The sequence below is a fragment of the Equus przewalskii genome, chromosome 7 (genome assembly GCF_037783145.1).
Source record: "Equus przewalskii isolate Varuska chromosome 7, EquPr2, whole genome shotgun sequence".
In the NCBI taxonomy this organism is placed as follows: Eukaryota; Metazoa; Chordata; class Mammalia; order Perissodactyla; family Equidae; genus Equus; species Equus przewalskii.
Genome location: NC_091837.1, coordinates 81,822,810 through 81,849,397, shown reverse-complemented (window position 1 = coordinate 81,849,397; position 26,588 = coordinate 81,822,810). Strand labels below are relative to the sequence as shown.

The 26,588-nt window shown below is 39.3% G+C and overlaps 1 protein-coding gene across 2 annotated transcripts; it reads right to left on the bottom strand.

Moving 5' to 3' along the window:
• Nucleotides 1-2,477: 2,477 nt before the first annotated feature.
• Nucleotides 2,478-25,008, bottom strand: SERPINB11 (serpin family B member 11). 2 transcript variants are annotated; one of them, XM_008523369.2, is made up of 9 exons: nucleotides 19,507-19,581; nucleotides 16,596-16,765; nucleotides 15,318-15,502; nucleotides 14,170-14,229; nucleotides 12,884-13,012; nucleotides 10,159-10,276; nucleotides 6,498-6,640; nucleotides 5,663-5,818; nucleotides 2,478-3,346 (listed from the first exon to the last, which is right to left on the bottom strand). In XM_008523369.2, the coding sequence occupies exons 3-9, from the start codon at nucleotides 15,483-15,485 to the stop codon at nucleotides 2,942-2,944; spliced, it is 1,179 nt and encodes a 392-aa protein (XP_008521591.1). In that variant the 5' UTR covers nucleotides 15,486-15,502; nucleotides 16,596-16,765; nucleotides 19,507-19,581; the 3' UTR covers nucleotides 2,478-2,941. The 2 variants fall into 2 exon arrangements, with proteins under 2 accessions (XP_008521591.1, XP_008521590.1); XM_008523368.2 differs by lacking the exons at nucleotides 16,596-16,765; nucleotides 19,507-19,581 and adding an exon at nucleotides 24,536-25,008.
• Between the last annotated feature and the right edge of the window lie 1,580 nt (nucleotides 25,009-26,588).

Sequence of the window (26,588 nt, the reverse complement as noted above, 5' to 3'; positions counted from 1 at the left end):
CTGTTAGGAAAGCAGTAATTTCGTCTGGGTCACCATGACATCGTAAGTGCCAAATACAGATCTGGAAGCTCAGTGTTCTTGCAATAAGAAGGGGAAAAAAGATCATTGATAGGTTCGGAAGAACTTCTAAGGAGCAGAAGAAATGAAAACAAAATCCTGTCAGCGAACATCTGAGAAAAGAGTAGAGACTTTTTTTTGTTTTTTGAAATCCAGATAAAGGAGATCTTCCTCCCTACTTTCTCCCCTAATTCCTTTTTTTAAAATGAATCATCTTTGAGTTTTTTGGAGCAGTTTTAGGTTTACAGAAAAATTGAGCAGAGTACGGATTTCCCATATATATCCCTTACTCCCCCAATTTCCCCTATTATTAATATCTGGCTTTAATGTGATACATATATTACAACTGATGAGTCAATATTGTTATCATTTATTAAATTAGTAGTTAATTAAATACATTATTATTAAGTAAATTCCATAGTTTACATTAGGGCTCACTTTTTGTGTTGTACCCTCTATGGGTCTTGACAAATGTTTAATGACATGTATCTTCCATACCAGCATCATGCAGAATAGTTTCACAGCTCTAAGTGATAGACACTTAGGTTGTTTCAAAATAGTCTTGGTTATTGTGGATAATGCTACAATGAACATGGGGGTGCAGACACTTCTTTGAGATACTGATTTTGTTTCCTTTGAATATATACTTAGAAGTAGATCACTGGATCATATGGTAGCTCTATTTTTAATTTTTTGAGGAACCTCCATACCGTTGTCCATAATGGTTAAACCAATTTACATTCCCATCAACCGTGTACAAGGGTATCCTTTTTTTCATATTCTCACCAACACTTATCTCTTTTCTTTTTGACATAGCCATCCTAAGAGGTGTGAGGTGATACTGTGCTTTGGATTTGCATTTCCCTGATGATTAGTGATGCTGAGCACTGCTTCATGTGCCTGTTGGTCAGTTGTATGTCTTCTTTGGAGAAGTGTCTGTCCAGGTACTTTGACCAATTTTTTACTGAGATCTAATTGACATATAACATTAGCTCTTTGAAAGAGTGAAAATAGCTGTGTTCTCTCCACCTCAGTACCTAGTGCCCGAAAAGGTCCTGCCTCCACGCTACAAAGAGCCTCAGGAGCAATGCCCCAGCTCGCCTCCCACTTTTGCACTTAGAGGCTGCTTTAGTCAGGGTCTCTCTAAGTCCTGTATCATTGCCCAGCACCTGCACTGTTGCTTTCGAAGGCCCCTCTCTGAGAATCAGTTTTAGCTTTGACCCTAAATGATGACTGTCAGCTCAATTCCCAGCCCTTCAAGGAGACTTTGGGGTTCTGGGACGGCAGCATGTGACTGGGCACTCATGCTGAGTCTCTTGAATGGATGGAGGCCAAGCAAAGCGAGTGCCATGCAGCTCTGCCATGCTCATGTGCCCAGTCTGCCCAGTCTGTTCGATGCCTCTGAACTCCCACACAGCACATGCCCAGTGCCATGTAGAAGGACCCAGCGATCACTGGGCAGACTTCATTCGTTATCTCTTCAGGATATTTAAAGTGAACAGCAGATGCCAAGACACAACTCTTACTTTTTCTACACTCATCATAGTTGCTTCACATCTCTGTATTGTACCACAATAAACCCACTGTGCCGGGGACTCTTGGAGAATCCTGTGAAGTAAGCCAAGATGGATTCTTGGCTTTAGGCCCTGTGACAAATGGGCTTGGTAAAGGATCATTAGGAAAGTTTGTGCACAAGATAGCCATTCCAGTGCCACAAGGCAATTTTATATGTTATTTTAAGGGATATTCTTAGGTTTTATACTTTGCTGAAATTGTTGCTTGCTTGTTACTTTATAATATCTTTATTATTAAAGAGTAAAGTAAGTCCCATCCTTCAGTGCCCCATGGGAAAGGAAAAGCTGTCATCAGCTGCCACCACTGTCAATAATAAAAGAGGATGGCCCATCCCCTGAGGAGGGAAGCAGTGGCTGACCTTGGACTGCATCTTCTAAGATGGGGTTAGGGAAGGAGAACTGAGGGGCTCCTCTGCTCAGTTCAGACTCTGAGAGAGTTCAGGAAAAAAGCATCCACCAAGAGACACGGAGGAGGCAGTCAATGCATTACGGCCACATCTATCTGATTATTGCTTCCTGTTATCCTGAAGAGGAAATCAGGTGGTTTTTTTAAAATTTAGAAAAATTTTAAATAAAAGTTCTCTGACCAATTTCTGTCTTTTGCTATTCTGAACGTTTACACACAGCATTACTGAAAAGAAAGAAAGAAACAAAGAAACAAAGAAAGATGGAGGGAAGGAAGGAGAGAGGAAAGAGGAAAGAAAGAAAGAAACTCATTGTTCAATTTAGGGCCCGATAAAGAATTGGCCAAAAACTCCACTAAAATGTTCACTGGATTCGACGACTCCTTATTCAGTCTCTTTTCCTAAGTCATTTAATTGCTGCAGAGCATTAAAAGTCTTCAAAGAACATAAAGCATTTCGTTTATTTATTATAGTCAACACAGAATTTTGAACTAAAGTCACAATATTATATTTACACATGCGAAGAAAATTATATTTAAAAAGTCAATCAAAGTTGCAGCCCTTAAATTGGTTTTCTGAAAGTACAGTAGTCACTTATTCACGAGCTCACTGATAAATACAAGTCAAGAAAATCCAATCCTTTAACATTCTTCTCATTGACTTGATCATGTTACCCAGACAGCACGCAGATGAGGCCCCAAAGATAAGAGAGCCAGAAAAGCTTTTTTGTAAATATATACCTTCTTCCATGATTACCAACTCATTGAACAAGTTCAGAGAGATCCTAGACCCATTTTGCAGACAAACAAACTGAGGCACAGAGGTGTGTGAGGTATGAACTGCTTTGGTCACAGGGTTGTCCCTGCACCTCCTCTGTGATTCTGAGCTTTGCCTAACCCCATTGGTTTAGGGAGAGGCAAGCTTGCCACAGAAGAGAATCGTGTTGGTTTGAATGTGCCTTATGAAGAACAGGAAGGGGTGATTTGCCACGAACTTAGCTCGGATGGGGAGTCTTTTTACGATGAAGCTGTCGCCAGTGGCTGCTGCTGCCTCAGTGCCCTCTTCGTTGACATCCACATACGACTTGTGGATGACCTTTGATAAATATAGGCCCTTGGCTGGTGATATTCCGGAAAGATCGGCTTTGATCTGGTTGAAGATATCTGTCATCCCGAGGGATTTTAAGAGGGAATTTAGCTCGTACTTGATTTCCAGTTTGAATCGGGGGATGTGGACTTCAACTTCCCTTTCCATCATGTTAGAAGAGCTGGTCCACTCATAAAATGTCTTCACATTCAGCTGCTTTTCTATCTAAGAGACAAAACACAGATGAGCCCACATGAGCCAAGCGTACATCCTCTGCATTAAATGCTGTTTGCTTTATAATTCTCAGCGTGAGTGATTCAATATCATCGCTTTCTTTTCTATCTTTAAAATGTGCCTAAGTCCTATCTGGGAAAAAAGACAGCATCTTGCACTCAGCCACACCTTCCCTTTTCTATTCTTTCTATTCTTCTCATCCATATTTCATAATTAAACTCCTCAAATGTGTATCTTACAATCGTTTGCCTTAATTCCCTCAGCGTGTAGGTTTCACCAAATCTCTCTCTTGCCTCTGAAGTCACCATGTTCCCCTTTCCTGGATGAAGTCAACCATTTATTCTTGGTTCTCATATCTGAAGCATTTCATCATAGCTTCCTTTATGAACTGGTTTCTCACGCGGCTTCTCTGACACCAGGACGCCTTGCTTCCACCTGCTTCAATCCCCTCACGTCCTTCTCCCTCATTGTCTCTCTTGGCTCCTCCCAAAGCTGAACTTTGGACGCCCTTTATGCTTCCACCTAGCAATTCCACTCCTACGTCTGTGCTCAGATTTCCGACAGCAGCCTCATATTCTCCATCCAGTTTCATAAGTTTTTACACACCCTTCAAACTTCTCCCCCCGGGCATTTGGAGCCCTCCCCACAGCTCCAAAGCGGGATGTCAAACTCCATCATTCTTTTACTACAAGAGTTGAAAACTTTTTGTCACCTTCTTCCCATCCTGACAATATAAAATCAGACGTAAAGTAAAGGTGGTTTTTCTTTCTGAGCATCTTTTCCTTTCGTCCTTTTCTGCCCTGATCCAAGTTACCATGACATCATGACACGAACCCATCTCATGCCTCATCCTTCCAAGGCATTCACACGGGCTCTTTGCTCCGGTTAGAACAGGGTGCCCTTGTTCCGCCTAGTCATCTTCTACTCATCCAGTGAGACTTGCTTCGATTACTCTGCTAGGAAACCTTTCTGATCCCCTCATGCTAATTTAGAGCCCCCCTGCTTCCATAGGACTTTCTGAAGAGTCTATCATGGCTCTTGTTACATGACATTTATAACTCTATGTTGGAACCACGTATTTGTCTGTGTTTCCAGAACCCAGCAAAGTTCTCAGCACACAGTAGACACTCAGTGTTTGGTGTATGAATGAGTAAATGAACAAATAAACGAAGGAATCGCAAGTGCATAAAGACCTTCTACACCGCTTCCAGAATGCTATCTGCCTCCCAACATCTTCCACCGCAGCCCACCACAAGCCACAGGAGGCTGAGCACCTCCAAATGGACCACACCTCTCCCACACCTGCTCTCATGGCCAGGGCTGTGCTGCTCTTCCTAAAGGTCCAAATGCATACATCCCAGCACAGGTCTTTCAAGAAGCTTGCCCTACCCCTGACCCATCTGTGCCACATTGTTATTACCGTTAGCAGGCATTCCCTGACTGTGGCTATCCCATCCGTGTGTGTATATGAGCTTCCCCAAGATCCCAGAAGCTCAGCTGGTCTCCTAAGAAGCTGTCTGTCATGTCTAGCACTGGGAGGTCCCAGCAAGGCTGGGGAGGGGGCGTGGTCACTCTATATCAGTCGCTTGCCTGCCGTCTACTAGGCAGCTTTGGGGAGAGGAAGTTAGACCCAAATTCCCTCCACCACCATGACGTCTTCTCAGTGGTTGTGGCACTCATTTCTCCACAAAACCAGGACACTAAAAATGATGGGTAACCCATGACAGTATGTTACATTTGGATCAGAAATACTACTCCTGAGAAGAAGACGGCTTTATCAGATTTCTGTGCACTGGGAGCCCAACCAGCATTATAATTTCATTACTACAGAAAGCTGTTTCCCAAGTGTCAAATGACCACTATGTGTGTGTATTTGTAAACATGGCACTTTGCCTCCATATGCCTTTTTTTGTGTAAGAATAGACTGTTCTCCCTAAATACTTTATCCTGAAGGCAGGGACCAGGTGTTCCCCCTTTCCTCTCACAGCCCCTGGGGCAATACTTCTAAACCTAGGGTGTGACTGAATTAGTGATTAGCAGATATTTGGTCCTGTCCAAAACATCCATAAGCATATTTAGTCCACATAAAATGGTTTTGGACAGGACCAAATATCAAGGACCTTTTGGGATGGACCAAACATCTTATGGATGTTTTGGACGGGAGCAAATGTTCTGCAAGGGAATTAGTGACTGACTGCACTAACATCATGGGATACATATAGGTGATGGAGGGAGAGTGTGGATGTGTGTGCACATGTGCACACACATGCATGCTTTTGCTACACGTTAGCGTTCTTGTAACTTTACCTGTTCTAGATTAGCCGTGCCTACTGGAAGCAGAATAATCATGCTTAGTTTGTTGTTAACGTAGGGCAACTCAAGAACTTGTATCTGTGGCTCCTTTATAAAGGCCAGTTTAAATGTTCCAGTTTGATACATCATTTCCACAATTACGCTTTTACCCTATTTTCAAAAAAAAGGTTGTAATTAGATGGTACAGTTACATATGTGCATGCACATATATGTATACCAATTTTCTTGCATAACATGAATATCTGCATTAATACTCTAAAGGCATGGGTAAAACTACAAAATACACCCTTTATTATTTTCCTTTGCAAAGTTTACAAATTTTTTTATTTTACAATGAGTCCTTGTTAGAGCCTGAATAGTTTGAATAATATATATAGTAATAAAAACAATAATATATATGTTTGCCAAAAACAAAGTCAGGGTTTCCAGCTAATATGATTCATGTGGAAAAAATGATATCATAGGATCTTTTCCTTTTTTAATCCAATGAAATACTATAGGAGAAAAATAATACAGATAATTTTGTTGTGCTGCTAGAAAAAATAACCACAGCATAAATGGAAAGGATGCACAGATAGGAGAACAGTAAGGAAAGAACAGATTTTCTTCTCTGCCAGGGCATCCTGGTGTCCGGAGGCTCCAGTTAGGTGTCCTGTGAGAAAGTTTACGGTCATTTCATAAGGAAAGATGAGAATAAAATTCACAGAAAACACAATTAAAAGAACCTATGGAAACCAGGACCAATATTTTCACTAAAGTTTTTAAGTTGTCTTTAAATGATTATTGCACTCTCCAAAATTTATCATCAACCTGGAAAGGAAATACGTACCTCACTTAGCCGAAAAGGAGTTTTCACTGTCTCTCTTTCCTGAAATTTATTTTGCCATTGTCCTTTGAAATATATAGCATTCACCAGAACCATTACACAGGAAGGGTCAATTGTGCCCTTTCCAAAGAGGTTTGTGATTTTTCCTTGCAGTAAAAAAAAAATAATAATACATAATGTGTTTGGATTTGAACGTATTGACAATAGAGAGTTGAACAGTCACAAGAAATTTGGACCCATTTCTTCTTTAAGGCTAATTGTAAATTTGAGATGCCAGAAGAACTCCCTCATCCCCTTGCCGTAAAGCCTGTCCTTGTCAAGTGAAGTTTATTTCAAAGAATATTGAATGCTCTGTTATTTCTAATCAGAAGATAGCATCCAGGGAATAACTAGTATATTAGCTATGGATCAACTTGTCTTATCCCTAGTCATATCCAATGCTTTCTTATACATTATTGCTTATTTAGAAAATTCTTTAATAATTTCTAATGGCTTACCTTTAACATTTATCAGGCTTTATACTTACCAGGACCTCACCACATGCAAATATGTTAAGTATTCAAAAGATTCACTCATTCCTTCATTAATGTGTTACAAGCATATATCAACACTTGAAGTAAACATGTATCTGAAAATTAGGATTTATAAAAATATACCTGGAGTTGCTTACTTTGTAACTATACTGATCAAAATTGAACACCAAGCCTTCTTGGTGCATATTGGTGCATTGCCCTTTAGAAAGCCTTTTTGGAATATAATCTGTCATACAGTATGAAACACAGGGATGTCTGGAACATCAGACTCTAAGCTTGATGAGAGTTTTAATTTTCATTGAACTTCTGGGCCTACCACAATACCTAGCATGCAATAACAATAGCTAACATTAAGTGCTCAATATAAATATTTTGAATGAGTGGATAAACATATAAATGAATTACAAAATAACAGTAATATTCTAAGTAAATACACAGCATATAGATTCCTAATGCACACCCATGGCAGACAACACTAATCAATCTATTCATTTATGCTAAAAATTTTAGGCGACTTCTATTGCCAGGCAATGTTCTAGGCACTGGAGCACTAAACTGAGGCTGGAACACTAAACAGACAAAACTTCCAACCATCATGGAGTGAACATCCTAGTGACTCAATTGTGGGCTTTGTCAGGTAACCTTAGTTTAAGCCTCAGACTTTTTCTCAACACAGAGTTACCAGGCAGCCACTAGCAGTGGTCAGAGTTGGCATGTGACATAAAACACACTTTTACTCTACTATACTAAGTAAATTAATGGATCTGAAAAATGTATAGACCTTTCCAAGCATTTTCTAACTGAATACAAAGAATTGAGTAGATACATATTTTAATGTGATCACCTATTACTAAATTTGAATAATATCCATCAGTCCATCAATCAGCAAAATACTGTTGAGATCTCATCACTAAGTGATATAATAAGATACAAATATGTTAGAAAACATGGTTTTTATGCTCAGAGAAGTATTTATTTTATATTACTGACATGTTCTTCATAAATGCAACTAGCTCTAATTTAATACTTTTATGTTATTTCATCCTAATCTTAATTTGTTATTTAATAAACTTGACTCTCTCCCATATCAGGAAATATGATTGTACACATTGCAAGACTTCATAAACTAATGGTACTAATGGTTGGTGGCATAACCACACAGAGAAGGATTATTTCAACATGATAATTTGACTGTACATCTCTAGTGGGGTATACTCTAAGGACAAAAAGAACTGCAAAAAAGATCTTAAGCTACTATTGTTGACTATTTTATTAGTATTGTTACTTTTAGACTAATGGGTACTTTTGGATGAGGTCATTGTGCAATAATATTGGTGACATGGAAACTGGGATTTTCAACATAAGATAAAGGAGAAATAGATGTAAAAAAGTGGGATGTTAGGTAAAAATCCTGTGAATCTGAATTTGAATTGGCCATATCAGTAAGAAACTAAAATTTCTAAATATATTTCATCTAAATATATGTATTTCCTAGTTATGTCCATTGAGAAGGTGTAGAAACAATGATCAAACAAGTAGCACAGAGCACTCTTATACCTAGATTATGGTTTCTAAAGATCATTTCTCACTAAAAGGATCCAGGGTGACTTGGAGAAGTAGGCAAGTCTAGGTCAGGGACAGGAAAGAACAAGATGAGCCTGGAACTTTTGGTCAAATAAGAAAGCAAGGAAGCTATCAATTCTACAAGGGTTGTCAAAGAAACTCAGGGGCCAATATGAATGTGTCCCTTGACTAAAAGGGAACAATTTGAGCTTCAATAGATTGAAACATCTCAAACGTTTACAAGTATGAATTCATAATAATAATTTTTTAAAAAACTCATTGACTACTTTAGAGGATGCTGAGGGGAAAAAACATTATTTTGAAAACTGATATTGAAGAGAAAGAGTCCAGCATCCTTTTGTTGTTTTATTTTTCTTACATGAACTATACTTAGGGTAACCAAATACTTTATGAGGATGTTTCTCATATGAAAATATCTCAGCTTATAAAGGAAGAAGGAATGCAAGAATTGGAACACTGCAACTTTATGGTTGAGTGAAATAACGGACCTAAGTCAATAATCATCAATTTTGATTACATGAAATTTTAAAACAGGCAGAACTAATATATAGCAATAGAAGTCACAGAGGTCTTAACACCTGGTAATGAGGTGAGTTAGTTTCTGGGAGGAGACATAAGGGTGGCCTTGGAGTGCCCTTCCCGGTAACTACTGTTTTATTTCCCTGACCTAGGTGGTGGTACATAAGGGTATTCATCTTTGTGATAATCCCTACTTTGTGGTAATTCACTGAACAGCGAACATGTAATGTATGAGCTTTTCCGTAAGTATGTATATTTCAATCAAAAAAGTTTATTCTAAAAATCAAGATTCAAGGGACTTAGCAATCAATTGCAATGTACAAACATTATTTGGATCCCAATTAAAAGAAAAAAGAGGCAATTGGGGAAATAAACAAACTCACTGAATATTTGTTAATATTAAATGATTTTAAATTTTCTACGTGTAATAATGGTGCAGTGGTCATATTACAAAACAGCCTATGTTTTTGAGAGGAACAAATTCAGACATATATAGAAAAATATATGTGATATCTGGAATTGGCTCCAAAATAATTTGGAAGAGGTGGTGGGAAAAGGGTTAGGGTATAAATAAACACAGTTGGCCTTAAGTAATAAATATTACAGCTGAGTGATGGGTAAATAAGGATTCATTATATCATTCTCTTTACATTTTTCATTAACTAGATTTTTTTTAAAAAAAGAAACGAACGTATCTTTGGCACTAAATATTTAATCTGACATTTTTAAAAGGAAATATTTAACAATATATAGAGTTTATTTTAAAATTGTGAAAGATAGATTTAAATTTAATTGCATAATATACAACACTTCTATCAAGTAGAAATGATATTCTCATTCTCAGAGTCACTTCACATAGATCCTCTAGGACAAATGATTTTAAGGGATACTGCACAATATTCCCCCATTTCCTCCATGGTTGATCCACCTATGTCAGGTTCTGGACCTCACCTACCTTCCTCGTTAGCATTGACTCAGGGTTTACCAACACAGCACAAAGGGTGGAGACTTGTCTGACATATCCTTACCATTAGTTTTACTTTCCACCCAAGCGTTAATCGTTTTCCTCGTTTCTTCTGTAGACCGTTCAAAATCAACAGTTTGCGGCGTGGCTTGATATAATTTTTCAGAACAGCTTAAATATTGCTGTAAAAGAAAGGACAATTGCACAACAACACAAAAATAATGTCAGGAAAACAAAAACCTACAGCTTGATGTCTTCTAAAATCACAACACGCAGACAAAAGCAGCTTGTGTATATATGTCTGACGGAAGTGGAATCCATACTTACTTATTCTTAATAAAACATAGAAATTTAACCAGATCCAAAAGCTTTCCAAAAGTAATGTTCAGAAATGTTTGATTGTTACTTCTGTCATACATTGGCATTCTTAGTTTCAAAATGTTCAAAGCAAAATGACAAATTGCTGTACAGTGCAGACCTTGTCACTCTATCCCTACTCTTTCCTCTTCAAAGCTGACAAATGAAAGGAAGCTACTGTCCTAACATTCTAGATAGGAAAACTGAGGTCCCAAGTGATGAAGTGACTTGTTTGTTTGAGGTTTAACTGAAAGTTAGGTCTCTTGGTGGTACATTTCAACCTCCCTACAAGCCATCATAAATATAATTAATAAAAATATTCTCTGATGTAAACAATTGACACTTTTGTCAACTTTATGTAAAATGTGAACAAAAACATCTAGGGGCTGGCCAGTGGCATAGTGCTTAGGTTCACGCACTCTGCATTAGTGGCCCGAGGTTTGCAGGTTCTGATCCTGGGCATGGACCTACATACCTACCCCTCATCCAGCCATGCTGTGGCCACGCCCCACATGCAAAATAGAGGAAGATTGGCACCGATATTAGCTCAAGGACAATGTCCCTCAAACTAAAAGAAGAAGATTGGCAGCAGATGTTAGCTCATGGCCAATCTTCCTCACCAAAAAATATATATATCTCTCTTTTAAGGAATTCACCATTTTATTCACCTATAATCTATTATCCAAGTGAAAATGTGTACAAATTCAGTATGAAGAACCTAGCCCTTTCTTTTAACCAAATTCCCCACCCCAAAAGTGACCCCCATGTAGCATTCTGGAGCCACCACTGATTACCACCCATGGCCCTTGATTCCTAGAACTGAGAACTTTCCAGTACTTTACTGCCAAGGCAGCAAACAAATCTACATGGACTTAAATGAAATTGCCTGCGATTCCATTCTTGAGACCTTGGGGACATACCTGTACAGTCCAGCAGGACCCAGTGCCCCACCATGAACTGAGTGGGATGATATAAGACTTGGAAATATGGTAAGTAAGAAAGTGGCTGCCTGGGATTTGGCTTGTCGTTTGCTTAACTGGGTTCTTTTGTACCTAAACTCTGTGTGGAACAAAAGGAAAGCTCAATTAAGAGGAAGATCTGGGCCTCAGCATGATTCTTGTCCTAAGCTGGGTCCAATTGTGGCTGGAACAAGATTAAGTGACTGCCCATAACCCATGAGATGGGAGTTTCTCCATGCAGAATCCTGGGATAATAATATCTTAGGACACAGATCGCAACAGTCTTCATGATACTAATGAGGAGCTTCTTGCTTTGGGAACAGATGCAGTTGTTATGATCCCAAATCAACATTTATCCACTATTATGTCCAGATCACTGTTTGGAGAGACAAAGAGATGAGAGAGAGTGTGTTCCAACTCCAAGGACCACGATTGTTAATCCCCAGCACTTCAGGCACCTGCCACAAAACATTCCCTATATGCTTCTAAGGCAGTAGAAGGAAATATCTCTGAAGTATCTACAGTACCATGGTGGGCTACCCCAAGTTGCAAAAATTCTGACAGTCAAAAACTTGTCCCATATAAGACAAAGCCTGCAACATCAGCTAGGGGAGAACATTAGAAATTCAGGGCTGCATTCTGCTTTACCCAGCTGGCATTTAAATAACACCAGTCAAACAAAAGCTGTATCACCAAAGCTAGCATTTAATCCTCAATCACAGCAGGATGATGTAACAATTAAAAACAGGAAGACAGATTTGAACAGGGGTCAATCCAACCTTTGCCACCTAATTATCTTTGTGATCTTTGCAAACCTGACTTTTTAGAATCTGCTTCACAACTGTAGAATTAATGGCAATTTTGTCCCTATATCTTAGGACTACATAAGGATTATATGAGATAATGCCTATAATATAGTAAGTAGAGTGAACATAGTAAATACTCGATAAAACTATTGATTACAATGCTGTTAGGAAATGGCTTAAATAGTGTCGGAATTTGGGAGCTAGAAAGAACTTAGTCTAATCCTCCCATTTTAAAGACTGATGTGACTTGCCCAAACTCATTTGTTTAAATGGGAACAGAACTCAGATCTCTCGGCACTCAATCCAGGGTACTTTCCACTAACTCCAGATACTCTGCCATTAAGGACCTTTGAAGAAGAGATGAGAAACGTATTTTGGTTTTCTTCTGATACATAAGGGATAACTCTTACCTGCTTTGTTCTGTGCTTCATCCCTGACCTTGGTTCTTGAACAACTTTGGTGATTTTGCAGAAGTAAAGTTTTTATGTGATATTTCACAACTTTAAATGAGAGTTTGGTAAAACCATTCACTGAAACTCTAAGTCAGCTCAAATATAATCTCTTAAAGATGAATGCCATGTGATTCTTCTCACTCTTCATTTATTTTATGGTGTGAAAATCAAAGGATGCCAAGAAAGCTGTTGACCACCATTCCAGATGGACTTACCTGATGGAACGCCATTGCCTTTGTCCCATAGAGTCTGTTGGCAATGCTGAGGGTGTAGTTGGAGTCTGGCTGGTTGATTTGAGAGAATAGGACTCCAAACTCTGAATGAATATTTCCAGTTTGGCTGCACTGAAGCCCCAGGAAACAAAGAATGGAGTATTAAATTGCTTGATTTCTTACTATTAGAGAGTTACAAATAATGTGAAAACAATAGCTAGAGAATAAGGTCTTTGAATAAAAGGGCAGTGAATACTAACAAACAAGGAATTGAAGAGTTTAAGGCATCTTCCTTCTCTAGATTTCCTCTAGCACAATAATCTCAACACTGTGACTTTGGTTACAGATTGTGGGCAGAATTGTAAGCCATTGCAAAACACACATGCACTTGGCCCCAGTGGTTTAAATCAAAAGCAGAAGTTTTCATTAAAGAGATCTCAGCAGAGTATTCAGGGCAATGATCCAAGTTTTGTTGCTGCCTTTGTATGTATAGCATCCTTTCTGTTCTCTATCACGCTCCTATCAATGTCTTCATTTTCTGTGTGACCATTTAATCAAACACTTCAGCCCTTCACTGAATTGACCTCACACACCCATCTGTCCCTCACAGGAGCAATTCAGTTAAGCCTGCAGCTATGATGCATCTGAATTCATGGACATTATAGGAGTTATGCCTATATTCCCTAAAGCAAGCTTCCCAAGCTATGGGCTTTAATCTCCTAACAACAAGTTGGATTCTGTGAAGCAAGCATTCTGTGAATCTATACACGTTTATATATTTTCTTAACCAAGCACAATCAAATACATAACTATTTTCATGTGGGAGTTCTAAATAATTTTTATGTCAAAAGGAATCCTCCTACTAGAAAGAAACAGGGATCATAATCCCAGGGCATGTGATTTGGGCAACATCAGGCCCTGGTTTCCTGGTATATAATTATATGGCGAGGCATCAGGGTCATTTCTCAATCCCCTCACTGGACTGAAAGAGTCTAGCATTGCAGAGATGAGACAGGCAGACTCAATATGAGGCATAGCCCATAAAAGAACAGAAAAGTTTGAGTAAGGATGACAATAAACCACATGGTAAGTCTGCGGGACTTTATTATGGTTGCTATTATCATTATGTTAAACGCTATAGTCCACAGTGATTATCAGGAAGATTAAAGGAAGAGACCAAGGGAGACATTACAGTTCTTATGGCCCAAGGGGGCTCTACCACTCAACCCCTGGACTGTTATTTCTTGGTGCTCTTACATTAAAGAGCATTTGACAGCTCAGCATCATACCTTAGATGAACCCGTAAACCTTGGTTTTAACGATCCTGCAATATGGTTAAAGTGAAGCACCTACAAAAAGAAAGAGGGACTGATTGGCATAAAAAGCAACATACAGTCCATAAAGGTTAACAGTTACAAGTATCTGGTTTTCCATTTCAGATAAAGACCAATTGTAAAAGCTAACATCTAATGATGTTGTATTCCAAACCCTGAACTAAGCCTTTATATGCCTTACTTAACCCTCCTAACTACTTTGTGAATAGATCTACTATCCCCATTTCATTAGGGAAATTGAGTTCAGGGAAGAGAAGCAACTCTCCCCAGACCATTGTCTGTAGGCCACAGGGACAGAGCTCTTATGCACTAGGTTCTTCTGTCCCCCTCCTACTGTTCTCCAGTCATGCATTCCATTCCTTCACTGTGACAGTGCCCATCCAGAGCCACATAAGACATTACGTGGTTTCCCAGCACAATACCTATCTTAAGTACAAGAAAATCATGAAAGTCCATCAAAATATAGAATAAAGAAATAAAAGACAAACAACAATATGTGCAAATATCCTCAGAGTTGTTAAGTGACATTCTTCTACACTTCCTACAGCAATAAAAAATAAATATATATAATGGAAAAATGACTGCAGATTAGCTATATAAACTGAAAAGTCACCCTTTCTCTCTTAGTCTCAGTTTCCCCATCTGTAAAATGGAGATAACAATTTTTACCTTCCAAATGAGGTTGTTGTGATGTTCAAATGTACTAATGAATATTTTTAAAACCTTGATAACTTTTAAAGTGTCATTAAGTTTTATTATAAGTTAAACTTCTAGAAGGCAAGAATAAAACGATCCATGCATTCTCTATCATATCTACATCATTAAAGGAAGGAACTCTAAAAGTAAACTGCAGAGATTTATTTGTGCTAACACTGATAGTAAGGAAGAGACTAGATATTGCGTGTTTTGTGTTATTTGCATTATAATGTATTGCATTATTTAAGCCATTGTCTATTTTTAAGAAATATGATTTGTCTAAATGTGTTTTTTCTTTCGCAAGATGGTGGAGTTTTCTTGGTATAAGATGTAAGTAATTTGGCAGACCCAGAGGGGGCGCATGTAAGACTTTCAGGCTATGGGGAAGTCTTTGCTACATTCCATACCTTTTCCATCTGCTCTGCACTGTTTCCTCTGGCACCAAGGAGGATCATACTCAGCGCATAAAGCAGACTCAGTGGGGAAAAGAAGATGTTATCTCCTGCATTGTTACTGTTCAGCTCTTTGAACATATCAAGGCAAAATTCAACATTTGCTCTGCTGAGGGAATCCATTTTATGCCAAGCACTACCTGTGAACAGAAAGGAAAGAAAGCTCAGAATATCACTTGGAGGTACAGATAATATCTAGAGTTCAGTTACTCTTAAATATGAATTCAAGAGTCTGAGCACACTGCTTGTGAAAAATTACACAGTCATCGCAACTTCTGAGAAATGAGTGAATGCTAAAGGAGGAATTCAAAGGAGTTTTAAATTTTAATGAATAGAAGATTTACTCTTCTTTCCAACCAGTAGTTCAAAGCTATCTCACTATCATTTGTGTACATTTAAAAATCAGATGTAGGGGCTGGCCTGGTGGCATAGTGGTTAAGTTTTCATGCTCTGCTTCTCTGGCCCATGGTTCACAGATTTGGATCCCAGGCACAGACCTAGCACCACTTGTCAAGCCATCCTGTGGTGGCATCCCAAATAAATTGGGGGAAGATTGGTACAGGTGTTAGCTCAGGGCCAATCTTCCTCACACACAAAAAAAATGAGATATAATTGTTCTAGAGCAAAAGAGCAGAAGGAATTGCAAGTTTGGGTTTCAATGCTTTAAGACATTCCTCATCCTGAAATTTGTACAGAAAAATTCTTGAGCAACACAAGCTCAGCCAAATGAGATACCTTCCCACTAGACTGCTCGCCTTCACAGCCTCACAGGAGGAGAACACTTCCATCCTGGTCATTCGTGCACAAACAAGATGAATAATAAATAAAGTAAACCTGGGCAACATTCTGCTCATTTCCTTTATCCTCCATGAAAGTGAGGCAACACCAGAAAATAGGTCATGCCATGAGAAGGTGGCCAAAGCCCTCAGCCCAGGGCCACAGCAGGATGTCAGTGAAAATGGAGGACTGGATGAAGAAAATCTGAGAGAAAAAATGGTGATGCTGGGATGTGTGTTATCTAAGGACAATGGCATGTCAGGAAGGAAGAGTCTATTTTACTCAGTCCCACAGACACTCACTGAGCACCACTAACTGCAGGGGGCTGTAGCTATAAAAATGATCAAGAGTAGCTCTGGCCCTAGGGAGGTTTCATTCTTCAGAAGCCTCCATTGCCGTCAAACACTTTCTTCTTTTAACTTCTAGGTCATCATTCTCTCTTGGTTCATTACCTACCTCATTGGGCCACTCTTTCTCAGTCTTGGTTGCAGGATCTTTCTCACATTCTCAACCTCTATACATCAGAACACATCAGGATTCAAATCTTGGGCATCTTCTCCATTTACAGTCATACAGGTGATCTCATCCAACTTCAAGCTTTAAATGTCACTGATATGCTATTAGCACTGGAATTTATATTGCCTCTGAATTCCGGATTCATATATCCAACTGCTGACTCAACATCTCCACTTGAGTGTTGAATATGTGTCTCAAACTTAACATGTCTAAAAACAGACTTTTGACTTCTAACCCTCTCTCCAGCCTGCTCCACCAGCAGCTTTCTTCATCTCCATAAATGGCAGTTCCATTCCTCCATTCGCTCAGGTCAAAAATCTTTGGATCATCCTTATAAGCCTTTTTCACTCATATCACATTGAGTCTATCAAAAAATCCTGTTTTCTCTACGTTCAGAAATATTCACCATCTGCCCATTTCTCACCATCTCCAACTACCACCCAGGTCAAAGCTATCATTGTCCCACTCCTGGATTATTGAAATAGTCTCCTAACTACATTTTCCTACTTCAGTTCTTACCCTCCTCTGTTATATTTTCTAGAGAAGATAGAGTGATATTTTTAAAATATTAGTTAGTTATGTATTAACTGCATAAGAACTACTTTTGGCCTCTGCTCAAAAATTCCAGTGGCTTCTCTTTCTCTCAGAGCAGAAGCCAAACTCCTTCCCATGACCAGTCTCCCACCAGCTCACTATGTTCTTGCCATGTCACCTCCTTGCATTCCTTCAACATGCCAAGCAGATCCCACCTCAAGGCCTTTGCACTTTCTATCCCTCTTCTGGGATGCTCTTCTCAAAAACACTCAAGTGGTTCACTCCAGCAGTTTATTTGCCTCTCTCTGATCAGATGCATATCACCAATAAGACTTTCACTGACCATTCTACTTGAAATATCAGCCCGCATCCCTCCAGCTACCCTCCATTCCATTTCCCTAGTTTATATATATTATATATATGTATATTTATATAAATTAAATAAATTTATATTCATTTATTTGCCCTATATATTATAGACACATATTTTTATTTGTCCTATATATAATATATATGTATTTATATAAATATAAATAAACAACATTTATATTTATTTATATAAATTAAATACATATATATCATACATGTATTTATTGTCTTATCCCCCTCTCTCTAGAGTACAATCTCCATTAAAGCAAGGGCTTTCTTTTTTATGCTTTATTCTAGCATCTAGACTAACCCTGGCCATAGAGTAGCCACTCACTAAACATCTGTGGAAGGGAGAAATGAAGGAAGAAGTTTCAATCCAATCAGTTCTATGATACACAGGTGTACACAGAATACTGTGAAAGCATAGAGGAGAAATAGAGAGCCAACCTGAGAGATACAGCAAGACTTCCTGGAGGAGGTGGTGTCCCTGCTGCTTCTTGAAGAATGAAATGAGTCATCCAAGTATATGCACGTAGGAAAATCATTACCAACAAAAGGAATAGCATGAACAGAGACTCAAAAACCCAAAAGAGAAAGTATATTACAAGAGCATGAAGTAGGAGGCCAAAGGTGGTGGGTAGTAAGTCTGTAAAGAGGCAGAACTGTGTCCTTGGAAGTCTTGCATGCATCACTGAGGAGAAATTAGAGAGAACCCTAGAGAGGTCACGATGGAGTTGGGTTTCCATGCCATCCATCCATCTAGTCAAGAATTCGTATAATCTTCATGATATATCCTCTTCTCCCTCTCTCTCCCTGTCTCTCTCTCTCTGTCTCTCTCTTCCTCCTCCCTCTTCTTTTCTCTCTTTCTCCTGACTTTATCTGATTCCCTTCTCAATGGTCTCCCTCTCTCATGTTCTCAAACTGCTCTATAAGCCACCATTGAAATGGTCTCCCATGATTACTCCATTGAGCACACCTTTTCTCTTTTCGAATACCTTCAAATTCTCCCCAGAAAGTACATTTAAAAAAATTGTTGATTGTCTACTATTCAACCCTTCCTTTCTATTCCTGTCTACTGTGATGAGAGAACCCAGATTTCATGTGGCCATGTTCTTCAGAGAAGGCATCACACTCCCTAAGCCTCAGGAACAAGCCTTGATTGGTTTAAGCCAATTTAGGTATTCTGTATCCTATGTCAGTGACTAGTTAGTACAAACTTTCAGTTATAAGAAGAAGTTCTAAGGATCTAATGTACATCATGGTGACTATAGTTAACAATACGGTATTGAATGCTTGAAAGTTGCTCAGAGTAGATCTTAAGCATTCTCACCACATACACAGAAAAGGAGTTAACTATGTGAGGTGATGGATGTGTTAATTATCTTGATCTTGGTAATCATTCTACAATATAGATGCATATCAAATCATCACATTGTACACTTTAAATATATACAATTATATCTGATAATTATTCCTCAATAAAATTGAAGGAAAAATAAATAAAATTTTAAAAATCAGAAGGTGCCACAATTTTTGTCAATAAGAAGGAAGTTGTTCCAGGGCTTCTGAAAAAGACTTTTGTTTGATATAAAGAGACCCACAGGAGGAAACCAGCCCTCTTCTTCCTCTCAGAGTTGTTTTGTCTTCATACGAGTACTATTGCACTAGCTAGTTTGTGATCCTGATGCAGCCAGACTAAGAGGATAAGCCAGGATGTCAGAGAAGACAAAGGAAAGAATGTGAGTTTTGATGACACACATTGAGTGGATGGATTAACCTACCCTGCCTCTGGCTTCCCATGGGATTTCTTGTCATCTAAGACAATAACTTTTCCTTATTGTTTAAGCCATTGTTTCCTTATTTTATAAGCCATTTTGGTTGAGTCTTCTATTACTTGCAGGGATTTCTTTATACACCCTTGTCTACCAGGACCAATTAGCCCACTTACCTCACATTCACTCTTTTCTAGCATAGTTACATCTTTCCCCTTTATTCAGTGCCCTAGGGATCTGGAACTGTCTTCTTCTTTTCCTTCTCAACTTCTAGATTACTCTTTTAGAATCCTAGTCTAGGCCTATATTCTCTAGGCTATTATGACAGGTGATCAGTCTATATCTCTGCCTATCTATATTTATTTTAGTTACTAAGTCATCTTGTTTTCAGCCAGTCCACATCTGAGCTGAGCTCACTGGAAGTGCATTCTCTGGGGTGTGACCCTGTTGGTTACCCACTTAGGCATTTGCGTCATGCTTCTCACTAAAACATAGTGCTTCGTGCACTGAGAGCCAAACAGAGGTGAGGGCAAAGGCCTAAGAACTGGGGCAGGGAGGAGAGAACACAGCTCAGCACTTACCAGGCCGAGAGAGACGAAAGGAAGTGTGTCACTTGTAGACTTTCAAAACAATGACCCTGTCATTTGTGTGGTAAAATAATGACCACACAGCCCCGTCATCGAAACTGGGTGTCCTGAAATAATCATTAAGGAGGAGATGCTATATATTCCAATCATCAGACCACCCAGCAGAGCATGATAGAGCCCAGCAGTTAGTTATATTATAACCAAGTCTGGACCATATTTTTCTTTGCTCTTGAACTTTTTTAAAGGTATAACACAAAGGTTTTGCTAATATTATTTAATGAAAATATTAGTATGTGTCTTTAACAGGATGCTGTTCTTCAAGTTCATTTTAATACAGCTCTCTGTAACATGTCTACTAGTGGCAGTATACTTGAAAGCCCTTTGTTTAGTTATTTTAATCATAAAACCATGTCCAATAATGAAGCATGTCCAAGTCAGACACTCTTCATATTGCATTCTGCCTTCTAGAGAATGTCAAGTTCTGGAATGTAATTTCAGATTTATAATAAATATAAATAAATATATAATAAATAATAAATATAAATTTATTCTTCTTAAAACTATGCCATATTGTTGTTATAAAACCCCCTGCCTACAGATCATAGCTACCATAGCCCTACAGTTACTGGGGCATCTAGTAAAAGAGTTTGGAATACATTGATAGACCACTTGCTGTGTGCCAGGCACTTTTATTTTATTTTATTAATCTATTTATTTGTTTGTGTTTTCTTTTTTTTTGAGGAAGGTTAGCCCTGAGCTAACATCCGCTACCAATCCTCCCCTTTTTGCTGAGGAAGACTGGTCCTGAGCTAACATCCATGCCCATCTTCCTCTACTTTTATATGTGGAACGCCTACCACAGCATGGCTTGACAAGTGGTGCATAGATCCACACCAGGGATCTGAACTAGCAAACCCTGGGTCGTCGAAGTGGAACGAGTGCACTTAACCACTGTGCCACCAGGCCAGCCCCTGTTTGTGTCTTCTCTTTGAACCATAAGCATAGAAGATTGAGGCTTCACAGCCCCTGGTTCTTGGCACAAGCCATCACTGGGCTACAGATGTCATTCTCTTCTTCGCTTATTGCCTTCAACCCCACACATTCCCTTTCTCCTCCATCCCCACAGACAACACTTGTAATTTGTTTAAAATATATTCTTTTATTTATATGTGTTCTTTTTTTCTTTTATTAAGATTATGATAGATTACAACCTTGCGAGATTTCAGTTGTACATTATTGTTAGTAATGTTGTGGGTACACCACTTCACCCTTTGCGCCCTCCCCCACCCTCCCTTTTCCCTGGTAACCACCTATCGGTTCTCCATGTTTATATGTTAACTTCCACCTATAAGTGGGGTCATATAGAGTTCGTCTTTCTCTGTCTGGCTTATTTCGCTTAACATAATACCCTCAAGGTCCATCCATGTTGATGAGAATGGAACAATTTGGTCCTTTCTATGGCTGAGTAGTATTCCATTGTGTATATATACCATATCTTCTTTATCCAGTCGTCAGTTTCTGGGCATTTAGGTTGGTTCCACGTCTTGGCTATTGTAAATAATGCTGCGATGAACATAGGTGTGCATGGGATTCTTGGGATTGCTGATTTCAGGTTCTTAGGATAGATACCCAGTAGTGGGATAGCTGGGTCATAGGGTATTTCTATTTTTAATTTTTTGAGAAATCTCCATACTATTTTTCATAGTGGCTGCACTAGTTTGCATTCCCACCAACAGTGTATGAGGGTTCCTTTTTCTCCACAACCTCTCCAACATTTGTCACTTTTGGTTTTGGATATTTTTGCCAACCTAACGGTATAAGGTGATATCTTAGTGTAGTTTTGATTTGCATTTCCCTGATGATTAGTGATGATGAACAACTTTTCATGTGTCTATTGGCCATAGTTATATCTTCTTTGGAGAAATGTCTGTTCATGTCCTCTGCCCATTTTTTGTATATGTGTTCTTTTAACATATTGATTTCTTTATGTATTTTTTCATTTTCATAAATGAGCTTACATTGAATAGTTTATTTTTCATAGAACTACATTTTTAAGATTCATCCATCTTACTCTGGAAACATAAACTGTTACTTCTAAGTACTATTTTTTGTGCTTTCACCACATTTTGCCTATCCACTTCTCAGTGACAGACACCCAAGTGGCCTCCTACTCCACACCATTACACACAGTGCTATGGTGAAACTCCTCATACACACCGCCTTACACACCTGTGTGAGAATTTCTTTGTAAAGGAGATGGCTGAATCACAGCATTCATGTATGTGCCAGGCACCACACGTATGTTACTCAGAATGTTAAGGCTTGCAGGATGGGCAACACTACCCCAGTTTTGCAGCTGAGAGAGTGAGGGCTTAGGAAATCACACTCTGTGAGTGGGGGAGCCATGATGTGAACACAGTCTACCTCTTCTGAAACCTATGCTCTTTCCGCTTGTCACCATATACTATTCAGATCAGCTTTTCTTTGAGATAAAATGATTTTACTTTTATTGCACTATGATTATTATCCCTATTTTATAGAAATAACATTTTAACAGAAAAATTAAGAAATTTGTCCAAGATATAAAGCACTGATAGACTTAATCTGACAGTTAATGTTTAATAAAGATAGTGGGGCTGGCCCGGTGGTGCAGCAGTTAAGTTTGCACGTTCCGCTTCTTGGCGGCCCAGGGTTCACCGTTTCGGATCCCAGGTGCAGACATGGCACCGCTTGGCATGCCATGCTGTGGTAGGCGTCCCACATATAAAGTCGAGGAAGATGGGCACAGATGCTAGCTCAGGGCCAGTCTTCCTCAGCAAAAAGAGGAGGATTGGCAGTAGTTAGCTCAGGGCTAATCTTCCTCAAAAATAAATAAATAAATAAATAAAGATAGCATTATTTGCCTCATTCACAGTGAGATCTTACCATTCTTCAAGTATTTAGTTCACAGTACCATGAAGGAAAATGTTAGGTTCTGGTTTTTCTCAAAAACTTTTGGGAAGACATAATTAGAATTGATTCATGAAATTTGGTATTTGGCCTATTCATTTGTAAAACAGAGTTTAAACTATCACTAACCTGGCACTTAAGATCTCTACTTTCTCCATTCTTTTTACAAAATTCCACCTTTCTAGCTGTTAGCATAGTTCTTTCGTGAGACGGTGTCTGTATCAGTCTTATATTCAACTCATTTTATGCAGGAACCTTAACTGACAATTTCCTCTACATCTAGGCAATTGTATTTATGTGTACATAGGTATATGGGGATGAATTTATAGATTTTTATACATTAAGTATGTTAGTCTTCCTTGCTAGATTTAACCTTCATTGAGGGCAGGGAAAATTTACCTGTGAAATTGATCAGTGTCTTGCATAACCACCCAGCAATCAACATGTATTAGAGAAAACAACATTCTAAATATTTTACAATTTCCAGTCTAATTAATATTACCCAGTCATTTTCAGGAGAGAGGAGACCCAAGGCCCATAAATTCCTACCAAGATGCACGGACCCCAGAGAAGCCTCCCTCTAGGTGGTGAGGGAAGTTGGAAGTGTCCCTAGAAATAGAAAGACTTCAAACTGAGCCCTCAAAGTGGGAAAGAATTGCAGAAATTTTCCTTTAGTGTACTTTTCTGCCTGCTTTTAGGGTGAAAGAAATCCCTCCCATGCAAAAGAGATGTGTGATCTGGAAGCTGTCATGGAAGAAAAAGAGAAAAAGAAATATGCCCAAGGCTGCAGCCCTTCTAGGTTGAGAAGGGGGACTTCTAGTCAGGAAATGAGAGGAGGGAACATGTCTTAGAAGGGGATAGTGATACTGAAGGATTGCAAGAGGACAGAGGGTCTGGGTCTGTCCTTTTGGGGAAATACATCTCCAAGGGCGGTTAAGATCTCAAGATCTTACGACCTGGAACACAGCCTGGGTATGTTCTTACTCACTTCACAAAACTCTTCTTTCTGACCTAACCTTACTAGTGCCCTCTCCTCTTCCCCAAATCAGAGCCATTCTTTTGTTCTGTCCTTCAAACTTCATAAGTTTCACAATGTGCTCATTTCATAGAAGTAGCAGGAACTTCGGAATGGTCACCCTATCACACACACAAACCATGAGACTTCACATCCATTTACAGAATACACATATTACTTCAGAGATTAATTTTGAACCCATAAGAAGAAATTGAGGCCTGGGAAAATAAAAGAATTCTCCCCAACAGATAAAGTTATTAATAAGGCCAGTCAAGTGGAATTTTAAGATCTTCTAGGGAACTAAGAAGTGTTTCATCACACAGAGGCCACAGCCACGTGTGACTTGCTCTGTTTTGAATAAGGGTTGTTAGAGGGTAAGTAGAAAATATCGAGTTCCCTTTTGCTAATCCAATCAGAGATTTGAAATCAAGTCAGCCTGCCTCAAGGATTTTGAAATGCACACTACCAATGACATTCAGACACGTTAATGTCTTCATTAAGGGGTCAGCTAAAGCCACACTCAATTAAAGAACCAGCTGCCCCTCAACTGCCTCACTGCACACCTCTCCAAAGCCATATTTTACTGCTCTCCTCTCTTCCCCTTTGACAACAAGCACAGCTGAAATGACAAAATACAGAGACACTTCTCTTTACCTTTGTTGCTTTCCAGTGGTGACGTGGACAGTTTGGCAGGTGAGACTGGAGCTGTGTCCCTCAGGAGGAAATATAAAGCCTTTACTTTTTGCCCCTCCCTTTTCATTTGTGATTCAGCTCTACACCCGCTGGGCGGAAAGTACAGCCCTGAGAAGGAAGTCTCTCTAAAGGCCACCCAGAGCTGCTCTGAATCCCCGGAGACTCAGGATGGCTGGTGCTTTCTGGAGAAGCACCCAGTTCTTAACCTCCTTCTGCTTTGCTAATGGGGAAAAATTTACAAGCCTAACCTCTACTCAAGAAAATAAACTTTCTAAAAAGAATAACTTGAACACATTTCAGGTTGCCAGAACCATATTCAAAATTCCAGGGATTCCCTGTGCCAGTGTGCATGGCACAAAGCTACCCAACAGGAAAGATTCCAGCCATGAGGGATGCTTCCTGGCCTGAGGCACATTCATCCCGAGGCCTTCTGAGCTCTCCTGCACGGAGCATACGTTTTTATGTGGAGCTTCAGCAATGTGCTAGCAGGAAATTCCTGTCCCATAAAAAGAAGACAAGAATGAGCTCAAGCAGGAGTTATTCTGTGGCTTCAGTTTAAAGGCTTGGTAGGAGCAATGTCATCCCTCCTTAAAGTGAGCTCTAAGGTGTGATTCAGTACATGCAAGAAAGATTATAGATTAGGGGTAGGGATGAAAGCTGAAGACGAAAAAATATTTGGGGTGTGCAGCGTCCAGAATCAACATCACTAGACAAGCCTAGTTTCCCTTTCTTGCCCCCATAATACACAACCCAGTCTCCCAAGTTGACATCACTGCCCAAACTTATGATGGCAGACTACACTGCAGTTATGAGAAAGTACTTTACGGCCAGTGATTTTTCTCTTCATCCTCGGTGTGCAATATGTCCTCCTTTAGTCAAAATTAAATCATTCTATGAGACACAGACATTCTATAAGACACTAGAGAAGTTGTGTTTAAAATTAAGTCCCTAATATCCCCTGTGCAGATAAGGTTCTTATAAGAATCGTTGAATCCAATCAACCACACAGAACTAAAAACAGTCCCAAATTTGTCCAGTCTTTTTCTGTTCAGATCAAGTGTTTTCTGACATGAGCCAATTTGAGCTGGTGGTTTCTGTAGCTTGAAAGCCTCATATCCATGGTTAGGGTTGATCCTCTACCTAATCATTTTATTTTCATCTCCCTTGAGATCCAACAAGAAAAGGACTGATTTTCTTAGCTTTCTTGCTATCTAAGAATTTGGTTGATCAAAGAAGTTCTTTTCATCCTTGGTATAGATTGTACCCCTCTTATCTTCCCTATCAGAGGGGAAGTTCTTATACTCCATTTGATTTTTCCTTCCAAGTGGAAGGACATCCATTAGGATAACACTTTGCCTCTCTTCACTCTCTCATTCACTCCTCCTCCCCTAGTGTCTTAGCTTAGATTTTCTGAAAACAAAGCCTTACACAAAGTCTTGCATGCATGTAGTTTACTTGGGAAATTATCTCAGGAAATAGAAGTGCAAAGAAAAGAGGAATGAAACAGAGAAAGAGGGAAAGCTAATACAACAATTGTTATAAGTTGTCCACTGATACCTAATCCCATGGATCTTCGAAGGAACTTTATAAAATGTATCTCAGAACTGTCCACCCAGAGGAGAAATGAGGGAAGCATTTATCTGTTGGCTTTCATCCCCATTGGTCAAGGATGGCCCCACGAGTGTTCACCCAGGTTGCACTTGTATGCCTGTCAAGCATGTACATCCCACAAAGAGCATCAGACAAAGCCCTGGAGCTAGAAGCAAGAGGTGTTGTCAGGTTTCAGTGCACAAAGTTATTTAAAGCCAGTGCAGAACTGGAGGCCTCATTAGCACTTAGATTAGGAGGTGGGGTGACAGAATTTGAAGTGGCTCACAAGAGGTATCTATCACATCTACTCCGTGACATAGCCTGTTGATGTGTTTGGGAGAAGTGCTGCCCTCCAGTTTCCTGATGCGGGAGTGAGCTGTCCAAAGGAAGAGCACCTTCTGGTCCACTCCTCCTGCTCTAGGTT